Source organism: Myotis myotis, unplaced genomic scaffold, assembly GCF_014108235.1.
Source record: "Myotis myotis isolate mMyoMyo1 unplaced genomic scaffold, mMyoMyo1.p scaffold_m19_p_2, whole genome shotgun sequence".
In the NCBI taxonomy this organism is placed as follows: Eukaryota; Metazoa; Chordata; class Mammalia; order Chiroptera; family Vespertilionidae; genus Myotis; species Myotis myotis.
The window spans coordinates 102,451,172-102,471,412 of NW_023416324.1; the positions used below are offsets into that span (position 1 = coordinate 102,451,172).

The 20,241-nt window shown below is 38.2% G+C and overlaps 1 protein-coding gene across 17 annotated transcripts in view; it reads right to left on the reverse strand.

The window, feature by feature from the left end:
- The window catches only part of XRN1 (5'-3' exoribonuclease 1), a 182,119-nt gene that overhangs the window by 95,077 nt on the left and 66,801 nt on the right, over positions 1 to 20,241 (reverse strand). For 12 of the 17 annotated variants that reach the window (XR_004973779.1, XM_036347036.1, XM_036347032.1 and 9 more), the window contains exons 16-19: positions 9,233 to 9,402; positions 7,868 to 7,988; positions 7,673 to 7,771; positions 4,281 to 4,384 (exon numbers count right to left, since the gene is read on the reverse strand). Coding sequence is in view for 12 of the 17 variants with exons in the window: in XM_036347036.1 (XP_036202929.1) it covers positions 4,281 to 4,384; positions 7,673 to 7,771; positions 7,868 to 7,988; positions 9,233 to 9,402 (494 nt within the window). In the remaining 5 variants the exon portion in view is untranslated. Of the gene's footprint in view, positions 1 to 4,280; positions 4,385 to 7,672; positions 7,772 to 7,867; positions 7,989 to 9,232; positions 9,403 to 20,241 lie in introns of those variants that run through there. The other 5 variants (XR_004973780.1, XR_004973781.1, XR_004973783.1 and 2 more) reach the window with 5 other exon arrangements.

Here is a 20,241-nt window from a genome sequence, read left to right on the forward strand (position 1 = left end):
ATAAAAAACTGATAAAATACATTTCATCCAGAAGGCAGAGGGACTGAATTCTGATAATTAAAACAGAACCCTCACAATTTCATACAAAAAAGCAAATATCCACAAAGGAAAAATTCATACAGGCACTGAATTCTCATCAAGAAAATTACATGACAGAACACAATTAAGATATGTTTGTACAGATCTGAAGAAAAACAACTGGGCCTCTATAATTCTAAACCTATGTGGGAGGAAAACAAAAAAGATCATTTGATCATGTAATAACTTAGAAAACATAAGATCCCCTCATTTTCTCTGAAAAAAAAGTTACTTTAGAAAATTATATGAAAATAAAAGAACAAGAAATCAGACCAAGTTTACATGAAATAAAGATAGAGATGACAAAGAATAACTGGTCTAAATAATCACTGACAAAATGATTGTGAACTTGAATCAAATTTTAAAAAAGAAAATAGGTGTTTTTTTAATATATTTTATCGATTTTTTTTACAGAGAGGAAGGAAGAGGTATAGATAGCTAGAAACATTGATGAAAGAAAAACATCGATCAGCTGCCTCCCGCACACACCCCACTGGGGATGTGCCCGCAACTAAGGTACATGCCCCTGACCAGAATCGAACCTGGGACCCCTTTAGTCCGCAGGTCGACGCTCTATCCACTGAGCCAAACCGGTTACCACTAGAAAATAGATTTTTTTTAAAAATTATTATTTAAAAGAAATCTGGGAGGGGCATGGTAAAGGTAAGGTTATATATAGGCTATCCCAAAAACATGTATACACACTTTAACAGCTGATAGCTCAACTGATGTTTCTTTCTTTTCAGCCAGACTAAACTTTGAATATTTTGGGGGGGACACACTTTAACAGCTAATAACTCAGTTAATTTTCACTCTTTTTCAGCTTTAACTGATTTGAAATAATGGGTGAAGCCAGACAAAGGTGGATGGAACACAGAGGTAGCAGCCATTAAGCCCGTGGTTAAGAAGTTTATCATTTAAAAGAAGGCTACATACAAAACTGTAGGTAGAGAAGAGGCAGTTCATCAAGCAAAAATTCAAACAGAAGAGAAATAGGGCTAGTGGAGAAAGGAGGTAGGTATTAAAAGTATTGAACAACAAAAAAATAATCCACTAGACTTTTCTATGGGGATACATAGAAGATAATGTTTAAAGTATAAAACCCGCAACAGTTGATGAATTGAGGGCACACAAAAAGCAAACAAAATGATTCTTGATATTTGCAATTACATTGCTTCGCATTATCAGCAGTGCCTAGACTAGAACATCTAGTTTGAAAACAGGCATTGACAAAAAAATTATTCATTTCTGTAGATACTTTTAAATTTTGAAAATGAACAGTATGTTAATGAACACTGACTTTATAATCATTGGAAGTGCATATATATTTTGGGGAGACACCCTATATATGCTACTCATTCTTGTCATCAAGAGAAATATATTTCGGAGACAACCAAGATGGCGGCATAAGTAAACACCTGTACTTGCTACCTCTCACAACCACATCAAAACTACAACTAAAAGACAAAAAAAAATAGCATCCAGAACTATGGGAAAGCTGCCCCAGTGAAAGTTCTACAATTAGAAAGAAAGAAAAAAGCACATTGAGACTGGTAGGAATTGTGGAGGCGCGCGCGAAATGGGCTGGCAACTGGGAGCGCTATTGTTTTTTTCAACTGGGAAGGAGATACAAGCTCCCGATTGCTCTCAACTCCAGTTCCAGGTAAGACTTTGGGGACCCAGAATCATATAGGGAGAAATTGGACTGTCTGGCATCGGGCCGGAATGCAAAGGCGGCTTTCTCTCAGAGGTGTTTGCAGCGATCATTGTTCCCGCATTGGGGAATGGGATGCAGAGACGCAGAGACCTCTCCAGGACAGGGCTGACTGGCAGCCATTACTGTTTGCTCTGCCCTGGCGAGTCCCTGAAACCCCACCCCACCCAATTTACAAACCCACCCAAGCTGTGTGCAGCAGCTTTTGCATATGAATGGCCTGTCCTTTTGCAACCTAAAACCTAACAAACTACACTGGATCAGAGAGCTCCAAAGCTTCCAAAAGAAGGCCCAAGCCCTGGCAGCAGCAGCCTGCATTGCTTCACAGCTGGGCCTCATTTGGGCACTTCTTAACCCAATACAAAGAGGAGAAATCTGCAGATCTCTCTGTAGCTCCTGCTGGGTGGCCTCAAGCAGCGGCTGACTTTGCACCTCCTTGGAGATCCAAGAGCCAGTATACCCAGTGGTCAGTGTGAGACCATACCAGATTACAACTCTTCACATCCATAAGTGACACACTCAAGGGGGCAGACTCAGTGAGTACCAAAGCCCCACTGAAGCAATTCCTGCCCCATAAGGGTGTCTCCAGAATAGCAGTTTTCCCATTGTAGACACAGCTGGTCCTCACAGCCAACTGGCCTGGAGGTCAATTCCTCTCAGTGATACCAAGAGCAATCAAGACTTAACTACAACAGGACTGTGCACACAGCCCACAAAGGGGTGCACCAAGAGTGTCCCCCTTAGGTATTTGGGGAGGTTGAGCAACTGGACCCTATAGGACACTTAACACACAAGGCCACTCTATCAACACAGGGAAGCAGCCAAAATGCGGAGACAAAGAAACAGGTCACAAATGACAGAAATGGAGGAAAGCAAACTATTGGAGTTAAAAACTATAGAGTTCAAAACCACAGTTATAAGGTTACTCAAGAATCTTCTAGAAAACTCTGAGAAATTTATTGAGACATTCAAGGATATGAAAAAGGACCAATCAGAAATTAAGCATACATTGACTAAATAAAGAATAATTTACAGAGATCCAACAGCAGACTAGAGGATCCCAAGAATCAAGGCAAAGATTTGAAATATGAAGAAGCAAAAAACACCCAACCAGAAGAGCAAACAGAAAAAAGAATCCAAAAATCTGAAGATAGTGTAAGGAACCTCTGGGACAACTTCAAGCGTACCAACATCCGAATTATAGGGGTGCCAGATAAAGAGAGAGAGCAAGATATTGAAAACCTATTTGAAGAAATCATGACAGAAAACTTCCCCTACCTGGTGAAAGAAATAGACTTCCAAGTCCAGGGAGTCCAGAGAACCCCAAACAAGAGGAATCCAAAGAGGACCACACCAAGACACATCATAATTAAAATGGCAACGAGAGAATCTTAAAAGCAGCAAGAGAAAAACAGTTACCTACAAGGTAGTACCCATACGACTGTCAGCTGATTTCTCAACAGAAACTATGCAGGCTAGAAGGGAGTGGCAAGAAATATTCAAAGTGATGAATACCAAGAACCTACAACTAAGATTACTCTACCCAGCAAAGCTATCATTTCGAATTGAAGGTCAGATAAAGAGCTTCACAGCTAAGAAAAAGCAAAAGGAGTTCATCACTGCCAAATCAGTATTATATGAAATGCTGAAAGGTATTCTTTAAGAAGAGGAAGAAGAAAAAAAAGGTAAAGATAAAAATTATGAACAACAAAGTGACAACAAATACATATCTATCAACAAGTGAACTTAAAAATGAAGTGAATAAAAAATCTGATGAACAGAATAAACTGGTGAATATAATAGAATCAGGGGCATAGAAAGAAGTGGACTGACAATTCTTGGGGGGAAGGGGGCTTGGGGGGTGCGGGAAGAGATTGGACAAAAATGTTACACCTATTCCCTAGCTAGTTTGGCTCAGTGGATAGAGCGTTGGACTGTGGACTGAAGGGTCCCAGGTTCGATTCCAGTCAAGGGCACATGCCTGGGTTGCGGGCTCGATCCCCAGCTGGGGCCGTGCAGGAGGCAGCCGATCAATGATTCTCTCTCATCATTGATGTTTCTATCTCTCCCTCTCCGTTCCTTTCTGAAATCAATAAAAACATATTTAAAAAAAAAGTTACACCTATGGATGAGGACAGTGGGGGGGGGGGGGTAAGCGCATGGGGTGAGGTGGGAATATTTATTTTAAAAAAAAAGAAATTATTTCATAAATAATATAATGGTAACTGGTAGAAAAGAATTAAGCTATAGAACTTCCAAGCTATTAAAAGGAAAAGAAGGAAAAAGGGAAAAAATAATAAATGCATATAAAATATCTCAAGGAATGCACAATAAACTGCAATAGTGGTTAAACTTCAAGTGGTGTGATTTCATTTTTACTATAGAGTATAAATATATCAATATTTCTATCAGCTAAAAATGTACCAATAAAAGCCATTAAGTAGTAAAGCAAATATAAATTTAAAAAAAATTATAAAGCAAATCTTACTTGGTTTCTCCATCGGATATACCAACAACTCTAGCTTCTTCAAGATGAGGCCAATTAACAAAGACAGACTTTCCAAGCACCAATGAAGCTACATTTTCTACACTCTTAAAGTAAAAGCAGAGAAGTTCATTTATATGTCAGGTCCAGTAGAAAATTATAAAGAAGAAATATTAATTTAAAAATGGCTTGTGTTTATAACTGTGCATTTAAAATCTATAAAATAATAATTAAAACAGATAAAACATTTGCTCACTCAAGTCAATTATACCCTCTAATACCTATTCCCTATAGTTCTTAGTTGTGCTGCTCTTCTCAACTTTATTCCAACTTAAATCTTACATACACTGAAATTCAGTTAATTTTCTCTTCTTTTTCTTTCTAGTACATTCTCCAGGACTTTTGAGACCTTTCTTTTTAAAAAAAATATTTTCAGTTGTTTTTACCTAAATGCCTTTGTTCACCATTTAATTTAGTATGAACCTGTGAAAGTTAACCAAGTTTACCTTCCTCTATGCCAGCCTGTTCTTATTAGAGACAGTATGACCAAGATAAAGTACTTTTCTGCAGTATATACATCAGGACACTAGGAAGCTTGCTTCCTACTCACTTTCTCAATAGCAGTGGCAGTTACTTAGTAGAGCAGCCCACTGATTCTAATCCTAAATGAAATTATTTGGTGAGAAAATAAGTTTCAGTAAAATAAAAGAGTGCTGATCCACAATGTATTACTGTCCATAATAATAGTCAACATTAGCAGAAACAATGTTCAGCAAGAAACTTAAGTTTTTCCGAAACCGGTTTGGCTCAGTGGATAGAGCGTCGGCCTGCGGACTGAAGGGTCCCGGGTTCGATTCCGGTCAAGGGCATGTGCCTGGGTTGCGGGCATATCCCCAGTGGGAGATGTGCAGGAGGCAGCTGATCGATGTTTCTCTCTCGTCGATGTTTCTAACTATCTCTCTCCCTTCCTCTCTATAAAAAATCAATTAAATATATATTAAAAAAAAAAAGAAACTTAAGTTTTTAGTTTTGCTGCTAACTAGCTGAGTGGATGTCCCTTTTTAAATTTCAACTTAAGTTTTTTAATTTGTAAAATTAATGAGTTGAACTAGTGGCTTTACAAAATCCCACCTAGTTGTAAAATTCTATGATTCCATTATTTTCACGATCATCTTGCTTATTTTTCTTATTGAAAACGAAAAAAAACCCAAAAAACAGAAATGTCTAGAAAAGGGCTATGATTATTCATTTTTTCACATCAAATAGCCAGACAGTATAAAACAGAACCTAAGAAATCTGATTTCTTTTCACTTTGTGGTTGATATAACAAAGTAACAACTCTAGCTGCCCAACCACTGAACAACACCGGCCGGGCCCCTTCACAGTACTTTTAATACCTACCTCCTTTCTCCATTAGCCTTATTTCTCTTCTGTTTGAATTTTGCTTGATGAACTGCCTCTTCTCTACCTAGTTTTGTACTTAGCCTTCTTTTAATGATAAACTTCTTAACCACAGGCTTAATGGCTGCTTGCTACCTCTACTTTCCATCTACTAGTATGCGGCCCCAGACTAATCCTTAGGAATTGTACTTCAGCCTCCACCAATCTATAAGAATGGAATTATCAAAGGCCAAAAATGATGCCTAAAGGACAAATTCAGACTTGGTTTTAGTTTTTTTTTTTTATTCTTGAACCACATGCAGCATCCACTTCATGCTACTGTGATGCTACTAACTTAGGAATCATTCTCTTTTACCTCTCTGAACACTATGTCACTTTTACTATTCCTTTTCCACTCTTTATAACTGTGAGTATTTCTTGATGCTGAGACCTAGAATCCCCAGAATTCTTTTTCCTCTGGGAAATGAGCCCCAGGCCTCAGCCAGCACTTCCTTGCTGATGACTGTATATACCTATCTACCCTCTAAGCTCTAGCTCCAGATATTAAACTGTGTATACTAGTAAGCACCCTTTCTCAATGGAGGTTTTTCATCTCAAATACAGAATATTATAAACAATCAGACTATTTTCTCAATTTTCCCAAGGATAGTACGTAAAAAGCACCCTTCTAAATGCAGAAGATAAGTTTAATCCAGTATATGCAACTGGATGATTTAGGGCATTAGGGCTTAAAATCTCTGTGGATCTCTTTGAGAAAGGCTGGTAGGGCAGCTGTAGTTACAAGTCATAGCACCACCTTAAAATTCCATCATTATTTATCATGAATCCCTTCAAATCAGGGACTCTCCCATTTTAAGTTTTTTATTCCAATAAACAGCAATTATTTTCTAGTTAATTAGCATGGATCCTAAGAGTTACGTTTAACATTTTCTTCCTCTTTTCAACTTCCAGATTTAAACAACTGATCAAATGTCAATTTTATTTAGTCTTGTTCATCTAAGACCGGCGATTTTCAACCGGTATGCCACAAGAACTTTTAAAACATGCAGTACTTGACTATTTAGTAAGAGGCACTGACCTCTTTTCCCTTAGATTGTCAAATTAAAAAATGACAGCCAATAGAGCAATAGCTATCTGGTGTGAATGAATCAAAGTTATACCTATTTTTCTTGTCAGATGGGCAGAAAATATATTTTTTGGTGAGTTGTGAGATAAAAATTGCTTATCTAGATCTATTACAACTTCCACAGTTTATGTCCTTGTTGCCTAATGCTTCTATAACCACAATCGCTGAACTTGCAGGCTTTTCCATTTTCTTCCATTTCTCTCTTGTGCAATTTAGTCTATTATACTGCCACCAAATTAACCTTTAAGGAAATACCAATTTCAAGATAACACTGATTAAAAGAAGTCTAAACTCCAGAGCCTGGTATTCAAGGTCCTCCATAACCTGGCTCAATCTGTGTTTTCGACCTTATCTTCCACTATTTCCCAACACAAGTCCTCTACTTCAGTCAGGTTTATCTTTTCCTTCTCCTTAAATATATCATACTTATTCTAAAAAAAAGAAGTATTAAGAAAAATTCCAGACACACAAAAAGGTTAAAAATAATAAGATAATGCATCACATGCAAATTTACACTGGATGGCAATTCCCAGGTCTTGTTATTCCTTTCAACTAAAATTCCTTTCCCTTCCTTTTCTCCTCATTGTGATGATCTTTTTCTTAGCACCCCGTTCAAGCCTATTCTCCTCTACAGGTCTACACTTAGTTCACACAGCTCATCTTCTTTTTCAAAGTTCCTGGAGCATATTTTTCTCTTTATGTAACAATTATACATGTCCTTTTATTTGTGTAAATGTTTGTTTACTTTATCCTTATTTACTGTGAACTTTTGGAGAAACTATATCAGACCTCTTGTAAACATGTTACAGTTAGGACAGTTTTATGCATGATAAACACCCAATAAATATATAATAAAGAACATACTTACAAGTTCATCTGATTCTGCATTAACTAAGATTTCCAACATCATGTTTTCTCCACGACTGCTCTGCTGGAATACTTGAACTCCGCTTTTCTTCAAAAAAAACTTTAGAAAAGTTCAGGAAATTGAATTTTAACTTTTTCCATAATCACTTAATATTTAATAAACTAAAAAAAAATTGTGAACTAAATAGCCACTGACTTTGTGTTTGATGTGTTTCAGAGTAGGAAATCCACAGAAATATAATGCCTTCTGGTCAACCTTGGTTATTTTGTTCTTGCTTATGTCTACATGCCAAGCATCTAATGATATTACTTTATACCTAAAAAATAAATCAAGGCATTTAATTTAAAACTCATACATTATAAGCAATCACAGTTCTTCAGCATTCCCTTGAATATTGTGCAAAAGACATCCTTGCTTTTAAATAAGGCAACTATAATTCATTCCTACAAACAAAGAAAATATAGAGCAGGACAACTCACATTCTCTGTTGTTATTGATCCATACATGCTTGTAGGTTACTAAATGGAAGCTTTCCCCACTCATTTAAAACCAAACTATACACACACACACACACACACACATTTATAAACTACATATATAAACAAACTATATAAAAACAAAGCTATGCATATATAATTAATTTTAAAAATAAATGGATGTATTAAGTATATTATACATCTCCATATCCTCCATCTTCCAAAACCCAGAGTGTAAAATAAATGTTTTATAATGTCTATTCATCTTTCTCTTTGCTTTAAAAAAGGAAAAAAATCTTGACCTAGCCAGTGTGGCTCAGTGGACAGAGTGTCAGCCTGTGGACAGAAGGGTTCTGGGTTCGATTCCAGTCAGGGACACGTACCTTGGTTGCAGGCTTCTCCCCGGCCTGGGTCCTGGTCAGGGAGGCAACCAATCCATGTGTTTCTCTCACATCCACATTTCTCTCTGTCTTTCCCTCTCTCTCCTACTCTCTCTAAAAATCAATGAAAAGGATCCTTGGGTGAGGATTAAAAGAAAAAAATATTAACTGAGAGATGTTCACTTTCTTTGCAACTCAACTACCACCTGAATACATTATTTGCAGGGAAGAAGAGAGAAGAGAAAAAAAGGGAATACATTTTAACGAGGAAGATAAAGAAGAGGTGGGTTTGAGCCAAGAAATAGAGAAGCTCCTTCTTTCTTTTTTTCGTCTTTCTAATTGGGTAGCTGGGCAACAGTTATAGCATGTCAAATAATGCTGGGACCAGACACTGGAAATAGAAACAAAAATTCACACATCCTTTTGAGGAATAATACAGATATACACTCAGGAGGAAAATACTTAAAACCACAAGAAGATGGAGAGAAAGAAGCAGCATCTGATGAAAGCAGAGAACAATATAAACAATTGTGTGTGAGAGAGAGATGCTATGGTCCTTGATATAAGTTGGTGTAATTCATTATAAATTTACTATAACTGTTATAAATGATTTTTTAATTCTCCAAATAGATATTCAAAAATTTTTTCTTTTGGTATGAGGTAGGGACTCTTGACAGTTTTTGAAAATTACCAAGTAATATTACCTTGTACGACATTGTTCTATGGCAGGGAATTTCTCTGGCCATGGAGAGGGATAGGTGAACTCTGTGTCTCTATCATACCAGCACATTAAGCACTCACTATGTTGGTTTCTTTTCCTCTCTTCTTTTTTGAGGGAGTGATTACATGTCTCCATGGCTTCCAACAATTGCTTCTGAATGTAAAGATTGAAGAGAAAGGTTAAAAGCATAAAATTTCTGTAATTTCAACATATAGAATAAATCTTTTCACTTGTATACATAATTATTTTTGTGTGTGAAAAACAAAAACCTTAATTAATGGAATTATTTTCCATTTCATTACAGGAAAAACTAATATACTATTTATCCACTGCCAAAGGACTTGATTGATAATGATAGAATATCGCTTGCCTCTGCAAATTCCTCTGAACTATTACTCCAACAGTAGTCACAAAATGTGGATAAGCAGACGATCAAATTTTAAACGTGAATTTATCATGATTATTATTTATCATAAAGCATTACTATCTTACTTTACAATTCTGCAATGGTACAGAAATGCTTATATTAACAAATTATCTTATATTTAACGTAATTCCAATCTGAATTACAATGGTTTAAAATATTTTTAACAGACAAAATGATGTGAGTGTCCATATGAAAGAATGAATGTGTGCATTGCAAAAGTAATTGGGGACATGCTTACCAGATCTTATAATTTTTTTAAAATATATTTTATTGATATTTTACAGAGAGGAAGGGAGAGGGCTAGAGAGCTAGAAACATCGATGAGAGAGAAACATCGATCAGCTGCCTCCTGCACACCTCCCATTGGGGATGTGCCCACAACCAAGGTACATGCCCTTGACTGGAATCGAACCTGGGATCCTTCAGTCAGCAGGCTGACACTCTATCCACTGAGCCAAACCGGTCAGGGCTGGAACTTATAATTTTTTATAAAGCTACTGTAATCAAAACATTTTAGTAGTGATACCACAAGAGAACCAAAGACCAGAAGAACAGAAGAAAGAGTTAAAAAAAAGACACAGAAATTTGTGTCAAAAACATAGTATTCAAATATTTAAGTGGTGTTGTCATAACTAGCTATCTAGCTGTAAAGAAAAAAAAGCATATACATTTCCCAACTTCATACCATATGCCAAGAAATCAGAGTAACAAAAAAAGCAGGGTAATAAAACAATAAAAGTATTAGAAGAAAATCTAGGAGTATTGATAATTTGGAGTGATAAACTAAAACAGTTTTAAAGGAAAAGACATTTTTAAATAAAAAAATGTGACAGAAGGTGCCATGCACAAATCAAGAAACAAATGCCACATTTGGGAAAGAACAGTGCTAATATACAAAGAGCTCTAAAAATAAAATAAAAAATGAGGGAACGAATATAAACAGGCAATATATGACATGCAATTTAAAAAATGCAAAGGGCAAGCACACATAAAAATATACCACAGCGATACAATATGCTGGTGGATTAGATGGAACCTACACTCAGCTCTTTCCAGGACCAAAATGGAATTACAACTAAAGTATAGAAAAAAACCATCCTGAATAACCAACTGAAGACTTGCTGAAGAGAAGCCATATAACTAAGGATGTAAAATGGAGACCACATAGAGACTGGTAGGAAGTGCAGAGGCTCTGAAGGGCTGGCCTGGCTCCCACTGGCAGCAGCTAAAGTTCCAGATGGATATCTCAGCTGCAGGGGATTCCCCATGAGAAGTATGGAGTCTAAATCCCAAACTGGGCTCCTCAGCCTAGAGCACCAGAACTGAGAAAGGTGCCCACATTAACATCTAGCTGTGAAAAGCAGCGGCTTGCTGTCTGCCAGGGAGAGATGGCTGAAAATGCAGGCACATTCTTAAAGGGCCAAAACACAAAATTTTGTGTGCAGCCACTCGCCCTGAGTTCCAGCAGAGGGAGGGCAGGGCAGACTAGAGCTGCATGAAGAGAGTCTAAGGTTGGTGGCTCTGGGGGGAGAGCTGAGAGGACAGTCACCAGGATCCTTATGCTGAGTCATTCCCCAATACTGGTGGAAGTCATCTTTCATAGGAAGAGCATGCACTTCTATGCAGCATCAGTCTGGGGGGACGCAGTTGATGCCTCCCCACCACGTTGGAATCCCTCTCACCCCACCCTATGACCCTATGGAGCTTATCCCTGCAGAGGAGTGTAGTCAGAGGCTCTTTAAGTGACTGAGAGTCCACAGGAGAGGCAGATTTCTGAGTGCTTTGAGACGTTTGTTAACCTGCTCCTGGGACCAGGGCTAGTAAAAGCAGTCCTTGGTGTGCATCTTGGTTCTTTTCACATGCGCCCAGGCCCAGCAGGGGGAACCACAAGCTGTGGATTTCTGATAGTTCCAAACAGGTTGTCCAAAGCTAGTGACAGACAGCACTTGACATTACCTATAAGGGAGCTTCCATAAGAATGTTGGCAGATTTCTCAACAGAAACATTTCAGGCCAGAAGAGATTGGCATAAAACATTCAAAATAATGAAAAGCAAGGACAACCAACGCTACTTTTCCCAGCAAGGCTATTATTAAAAATTAAAGGAGAAATAAAGAGCTTCCCAGACAAGAAAAAGTGAAAGGAGTTTGTTACCAAGATGAAGGAGAGAGGAAGAGGAGGAAGGAAGAAGAAAGAGGAGGAAGACAAAAAGGAGAAGAAAAGGAGGAGGAGGAGGAGGAGAAAACAGAATATAGTTAAAAAATAAAATGGCAATAAATATATACATATCAATAACCACTTTAAATGTAAATGGCTTAAATGCTCTAATCAAAAGACAGAGGTGGCCAAATGGGTAAGAAAGCAAGACTCATGTATATGCTGTCTTTAAGAGACCCACCTCAGAATGAAACATATAAGCTCTAAAAATAAAGAGATGGAAAATGATATTTCATGCATATGGAAAGGAATAAAAAGCTGGGGTAGCAATACTTACATGTGACAAAATAGACTTTAAAACCAATGTTATATTAAGAGGAAAAGAAGGACACTACATAATGATAAAAGGAGCAATCCAAAAAGAGGATATAACCCATGTAAACATTTATACACCCAACATATGAGCATCTAAATATGGAAAGCAAAATAAAAACAACAAAAAAAAAAAACCCCAGAAAAAACAAAAATAAATATGGAAAGCAAATCCTGATGGAAATAAAGGATGAGATTGATAGAAATACAGTTACAGATAGTAATACAGTAGCAGATTTTAACACCCAACTGACATCACGGGACAGATCTTCCAAACAGAAAATCAACAAGGAGACTGCAGCCTTAAATGACACACAAGATCAGATGGATTTAATTGATATCTTCAGAGCATTCCACACCAAAGTTGCAGATATACATTCTTTTCAAGGGCCCATGGAACCTTTTCTAGGATACACCACATGTTATGCCACAGAACAAGTCTCAAGAATTTTAAGAAGATTGAAAGCATATCGAGCATCTTCTGTGACCATAATTCTATGAAACTTGAAATCAATTACAAGAAAACTGAAAAACAAAGACATGGAGGCTAAATAATGTTACTTAATAATAAATGGGCAAAAAATTAAATCAAGGAAGAAATCAAAAGATACCTTGAAACAAATGAAAATGAGAACAAAACAATCCAAATCTGTGGGACACAAGAATAGCAGGCATAAGAAAGAAATTCATAGCATTACTGGCCTACCTTAAGTAACCTGTAAATCTCTAAAAAATAATCAAACTTTACACTTAAAGAAACTGGAAAAAGAACCACAACAAAGTTCAAAGTGAGCTGGAAGTAAATATTAAAGAGCAGAAATAAGCAAAATAGTGTCTAATAAAACAATACAAAAGATCAATGGAACCAAGAGCATATTCTTGGAAATGATAAATAAAACTGACAAACCTTTAATCAGACTAAACAAGAAAAAATAAACAAATAAAATCAGATATGAAAGAGGATAAATAACAACTGACACCAAAGAAATACAAAGTATCATAGGAAACTATTACAAGCAACTATATGCCAACAAATTGGACAATGTGGACAAAATGGTTACATTCCTAAAAACATAAAATGTTCCAAAACAAATCAGAAAGAATCAGAGAATCTGAATAGACAGATTAGAACTAGTGAAACTAAAACAACAATAATAATAAAAAACTCCCAACAAACAAAAGCCCTAGACAGGATTGCTTACAGGTGCCCACTTCAACCCAAACCTGGAGGGGTGAGCCAGAGCAACATAGCACACACCATACTGAGGACCACAGGGGAGCTCTGACTGTGTGACCCAGAGCAACCTGTGCCTGGTCCACACCGGCCCCCTGGACAGTCCTGCCATCCAGAGCAACCCAACTCGCACTTCACATCAGGAGACAAGAGAGTGCGGACTGAGCCACGTGGGCAACCTGCCCCCGCTCCACTCTGAGGAGGGGTGAACTTGAGCAACCTAGCACATGTCTCACTCCAGGCTACAAGAAAGAGAGGACTGTGTGACCCAGAGCAACCTGCACATGCTCCACCCCGAGGCCAAAGTCTTTCTGCTGGGGCAACCTGGAGTAACCCAGCTTGTGCCCCACTCAGGCCAGAGATGAAATCTGACTGTGCGACCCAGAGCAACCTGCACCTGCTTCAACCCCACAGTCCTGCAGGGGTGACCTGGACCAACCCAGTGTGCCCAGCCAGAGGCCACAGGACTGCGCTGCAAATGCTCTGCCAGAGGGACCAGGGGTACCAGGGCAGCACATTAGATGCCAGAGGGCTCTGGGTCCTCACAGGGAATAGCACCCAGAGGAACTGTGAATGCACTCCCAACACCCCAATCATATGAAGCAGACAACTGAGGAACCAGATACTTCGGAGAAGGGGATACAACTCAGTGGAGAGACAATAAAGGCGTGAGACTCAAGGAAGACCCAATCTCTGGTCTACGATTCCCAGAAAATTGCCTGGATAGGGTATTCAACCTCTCAAACTCCAAGCAGAATGCCCATGGCCAGAAAGAGAAAGCAAAAATGTGGAGACAAAGAAACCACCACCAAGAAAAGAAAAGGAGGAATCGCTAGAAAAGAAACGAAATGAAACAGAGGCATGAAGTATTTCAGAAAAAGAATTCAGAGCAAGGGCCATACAATTCCTAAACTGGCTGGATGAGAAAAATCAATAACCTATGTAAGAATCAAGAGGAAAGAAAAAACCAATATAACTAAAAGAAAAAAAATCAATGAAAGGTTCCAAAAAAAGAAGAAGAGGACCAAATTAGTGAGAAGATAAGGCAGAGAAACACAATCAAACTGAACAGCAATTGGAGAAAAAAATACAAAGCAGGAGGAGAGCCCAAGGGAGCTTTAGGACAACATGAAATGAAGTAACATAAGTATAAAAGGGGTGTCAGAAGGACAAGAAGAGGAGCAAGGATTAGAAAACCTACTTGAAGAAATGACAGAAAATTTCCCTGATTTGGGGAAGAAAAAAGTCACATAGGCAGAGTCCCAAACAAGTTGAACCCCAAAAGACCCACACCAAGCCATACAGTAATACATGGCAAACATTAACAACAAAGAATCTTAAAAGCTCCAAGAGGTAGACAGAGAGTTACCTACAAAGGATCTCCCATTAGATTATTAAATCACTTCTCAACAGAAACACATCAGGCCAGAATGGAATGAATGAACTATATACAAAGTGATGCAAAGCAAGGGACTGAATCCAAGAATACTCTACCCAGCAAGGATATTATTCAAAATTGAAGGGGAAATCTGGAGCTTCACAGACAAAAAGAGGCTATGTGAATTTATCACTACCAAGCCAGAAATGCAAGAAATGCTAAAGGGACTGTTCTAAAAAGAAGAAATAGAAAGGAAAGAGGAACACACGCATAAAGAATAAAAATGGCTACAAACAAGTACCTATCAATTATAACCTTAAATATAAATGGATTAAATGTGCCAATCAAAAGACATTGTGTGTGTATGGTGTGAGTTGGTGATCTAGTTTCATCCTTTTGCATGTATCTGTCCAATTTTCCCAACACCATTTATTGAAAAGACTGTCTTGACTCCATTGTATGCTCTTGCCTCCTTTGTCGAATATTAATTGGGCATAGTGGTTTGGGTTGATTTCTGGGGTCTCTATTCTATTCCATTGATCTATATGTCTGTTCTTGTGCCAGTACCAAGCTGTTTTAAGAACAGTGGCTTTGTAATACAGTTTGATATCTGGTATTGAGATCCCACCTACTTTGTTCTTTCTCAGGATTGCTGCAGCTATTCGGGGTCTTTTTTTATTCCAGATGAATTTTTGGAACGTTCGTTCTAGATCTGTGAAATATGCTGTTGGTAATTTAATGGGGATTGCATTGAATCTATAAATTGCTTTGGATAGTATGGACATTTTGATGATGTTGATTCTACCAATCCATGAACACGGTATATTCTTCCATCTGTTTATGTCTTCCTCTATCTCTTTTTTCAGTGTCCTGTAGTTTTCAGCATATAAGTCTTTTACCTCCTTAGTTAAGTTTATTCCTAGGTATTTTAATTTTTTTGGTGCAATGGTAAATGGGATTGCTTCTGTAGTTTCACTTTCTGTAAGTTCACTATTGGTGTAAAGAAATGCCATGGATTTCTTAGCATTAATTTTGTATCCTGCTACATTGCCGAATTCATTTATTACGTCTAATAATTTTTGATGGAGTCTTTAGGGTTCTGTATGTACAGTATCATGTCATCTGCAAATAAGGACAGTTTTACTTCTTCTTTTCCAATCTGGATGCCTTTTATTTCTTCTTCGTGTCTGATCGCAATGGCTAGTACTTCCAGTACTATGTTGAACAGGAGTGGTGAGAGGGGGCATCCCTGTCTTGTTCCTGTTTTTAGGGAGAATGGTTTTAGTTTTTGCCCATTGATTATGATGTTGGCTGTGGGTTTGTCATATATGGCTTTTATTATGTTGAGGTATGATCCCTCAATTCCTATCTTGCTGAGAGTTTTTATCAAGAAAGGGTGTTGGATTTTGTCAAATGCTTTTTCCGCATCAATTGATATGACTATGTGGTTTTTCTCTCTCAATTTGTTTATGTGATGTATCACATTTATTGATTTGCGGATATTGTACCATCCTTGCATCCCTGGGATAAATCCTACTTGGTCATGGTGTATGATCTTTTTGATGTACTGCTGGATCCGATTTGCTAAGATTTTGTTGAGGATTTTGGCATCTATGTTCATGAGGGATATTGGCCTGTAATTCTCTTTCATTGTATTGTCTTTATCTGGTTTTGGGATTAGGGTGATGTTGGCTTCATAGAATGAGCTGGGAAGTGCTCCTTCCTCTTGGATCTTTTGACATATAACTCAAAATGGATAAAAGACTTAAACGTAAGACGGGAAACCATAAAAATACTAGAGGAATCCACAGGCAGCGAAATTGCAAACATATGCCGAAGAAATTTCTTCTCTGATAATGCTCCTAGGGCAATGGAAACTAAAGAGAAAATAAACAAATGGGACTACATCAAAATAAAAAGCTTTTGCACAGCAAAGGAAACCATCAACAAAACAACAAGAAAACCCACTACATGGGAGAACATATTTGCCAATGATACCACCGATAAGGGTTTAATTTCCAACATTTACAGGGATCTCATGAAACTTAACAAAAGGAAGATAAAAAATCCAATAAAAAAATGGGCAACAGACCTAGATAGACACTTTTCGAAAGAGGACATACAGAAGGCCGAAAGACATATGAAAACCTGCTCAAAGTCACTAATTATACGAGAGATGCAAATCAAAACGACAATGCGTTATCATCTCACACCTGTCAGAATGGCTATCATCAACAAATCAACAAACAACAAGTGTTGGAGAGGATGTGGAGAAAAAGGAACCCTTCTGCACTGCTGGTGGGAATGCAGACTGGTGCAGCCACTGTGGAGAACAGTATGGAGCTACCTCAGAAGACTAAAAATGGAACTCCCATTTGACCCAGTGATCCCACTACTAGGAATATATCCCAAGAAACCAGAAACGCCAATCAGAAAGGATATATGCACCCCTATGTTCATAGCAGCACAATTCACCATAGCTAAGATTTGGAAACAGCCTAAGTGCCCATCAGCAGATGAGTGGATTAGAAAACTGTGGTACATATACACAATGGAATACTATGCTGCGGTAAAAAAAAAAGGAACTCTTGCCTTTTGCAACAGCATGGATGGAACTGGAGAGCATTATGCTAAGTGAAATAAGCCAGTCAGAGAAAGATAAATACCACATGATCTCACTCATTTGTGGATTATAGAGAACAACACTGACTGATGAAAAGGGACAGACTCAAAGACTGAGAAACAGCAATCAGGCTATCAATCCCCAGAAGGAAAGTAGGGGAGGGCGGGGGTAAGGGGAAGAGATCAACCGAAGGACTTGTATACATGTATATAAGCCATACCAATGGACATGGACAACAGGGGGATGGGAGCATGAGTGTGTGTGGGGGGGAGGTTGGGGGTTAATGGGGGGGATGAGGACACATTTGTAATACCTTAACTAATAATAAAAAAAAAAAAAAAAAAAAGACATTGTGTGGCTGAATGGGTAAAAAAACATGACCCATATATATGTTGTGTACAAGAGACACACCTCAGAGCAAGGGACTCACACATGCTGAAAGTGAAGGGATGGAAAAATATTTTTCAGGCAAATGGAATCGAAAAAAAAAAAAAAAAAGCTGGGGTAGCAATACTTATATCCAACAAAATAGACCTTAAAGCGAACGCCATAACAAGAGACCACTTCATAATACTAAAGGGATTGATACAACAAAAGTATAAAAATCAGAATGATTTTCTCTCATCATTGATGTTTCTATCTCTTTCTTCCTCTCTGCAATAAAAATTAATAAAGAACAAGCTGGAATTACAAGTGAAACATGGAAAGGCTTCCTGAATGATCAATGGAAAACTCATAGGAGAGAACCCTGATACTCAAGGACCAAAGGTGGAGACCTCATAGAGATTGGTAGGAGGGACAGAGGCATGAAAGGGTTGTCCGGGCTCCCATAGACAGCAACTGAATCTTGGAGAGATATATCAGCTGTGGGGGGGGTGCCACTGGTAACTCTGGGATTTAATCCCTAAGTTGGACTCCCCAGCAGAGAGCACCAAACTGAGACGGGTACACACATAACATTTAGCTCTGAAAAGTGGTGGGGTGCTGTCTGCCAGGGAGTGGCAGCTGAAAGCTTGGACACCCTCTTAAAGGACCAACGCACAAAAAGTCACTGTGGAGCCACCCACCTTATGCTCTGGCAGAGGGAGGGTGAAGTGTACTTGAGCTGTGAGAGCAGAACCCAAGACTGGGGACTAAGGAGATAGAGCTCAGAAAGCAGACACCCCAAGTTTCCTGGGCTGAGTCATTCCCTCATGCAGCAGAGGACATCTTTCCTACATAGACATCTGCATTTCCTGGGGGGAAGACAGTCGACACACCCTATTGGAAAACACCTTGCCCTGAGGCCTCTTAAGACAGTGGTTCTCAAACTTCTGGCCCTTTAAATACAGTTCCTCATGTTGTGACCCAACCATAAAATTATTTTTGTTGATACTTCATAACTATAATGTTACTACTATTATGAATCATATTGTAAATATCTGATATGCAGGATGGTCTTAGGCAACCCCTGTGAAAGGGTCATTGGACCGCCAAAGGGGTCGCGACCCACAGGTTGAGAACCGCTGTCTTAAGAGAGTAAAAGTAACAATTAGACTCCAGGCAGAAGCAACCGCCCCACCATGTTGAAATAAACTCTTGCCATACCTGAGGATGATTTTACCATCAGAGTAATGATGGTAAAAATGCTCAACAGTATGAAAAAAGATATGGTAACAATGAAAAAAGAACAGTCTGAGAAAAAGAATGACATAATACAAATAAAGAACACATTGGAAGGAACACACAGCAGATTGGGGGAAGCTGAGGATGGAATCAGTGAATTAGAAGACAGAGTTGAAAATATCACTCAATTAGAGAACCAAAAAGAAAAAAACAATTAAAAAAAGGAGGACAGACTAAGGGAGCTGTGGGACAATGTGAAACGTAACAATATTAGAATAGTAGATGAGCCAGAAGAAGCAGAAAGGAAGAGAGGAATAGAGAAGGTGTTTGAAGAAATAATGGTAGAAAACTTCCCAAACCTGGTAAAGTAAAAAGTCACACAAGTTCAGGAGGAACAGAAAATCCCCAAGAAGAAGAACCCAAACAGGCCCACGCCCCGACACATCATAATTAAAATGCCAAAAATGAAAGACAAAGAGAGAATCTTAAAGGCAGCAAGAGAAAAGAAAACTGTTACCTACAAAGGAGTTCCCATAAGGCTGATACCTGATTTCTCATCAGAAACTCTACAGGCCAGAAGGGATGTCATGAAGTACTCAAGGTAATGGAAAGCAAGGATCTAAGACCAAGATTACTGTATCCAGCAAGGTTATCATTCAAACTAGAGTCAAATAAAGAGCTTCCCGGACAAAAAAAGGCTAAAGGAATTCATCACCACCAAGCCAGAATTACAAGAGATGCTAAAGGGATTGCTGAGAAGAAGAAACAGAGAGAGAAACCTAGCCATACAGAATTAAAATGTCTATAAATAAGTACTTCTCAATAATAATCCAAAATGTAAATGGATTAAAGGCTCCAATAAAAAGGTGTAGAGTAGCTGAATGGATATAAAACCATGACCCAACTATATGATGTCTCCAAGAGACCCACCTCAAAACAAAGACACACACATGATGAAAGTGAAGGGATGGAGAAAAATTTTCCATGCAAATAAAAAAGAAAAAAAAGCTGGAGCAGCAATACTCATATCTGACAAAATAGACTTTAAAAGCATCATGCTAAGCAAAAATAAGCACGTCAGAGAAAGATAAATATCATACAATCTCACTCATTTGTGGAATATAATGAACAACATAAACTGATGAACAAAAATAGAGCCAGAGGGGGGAAAAATATTCTAGAATATAATAGAAGTAA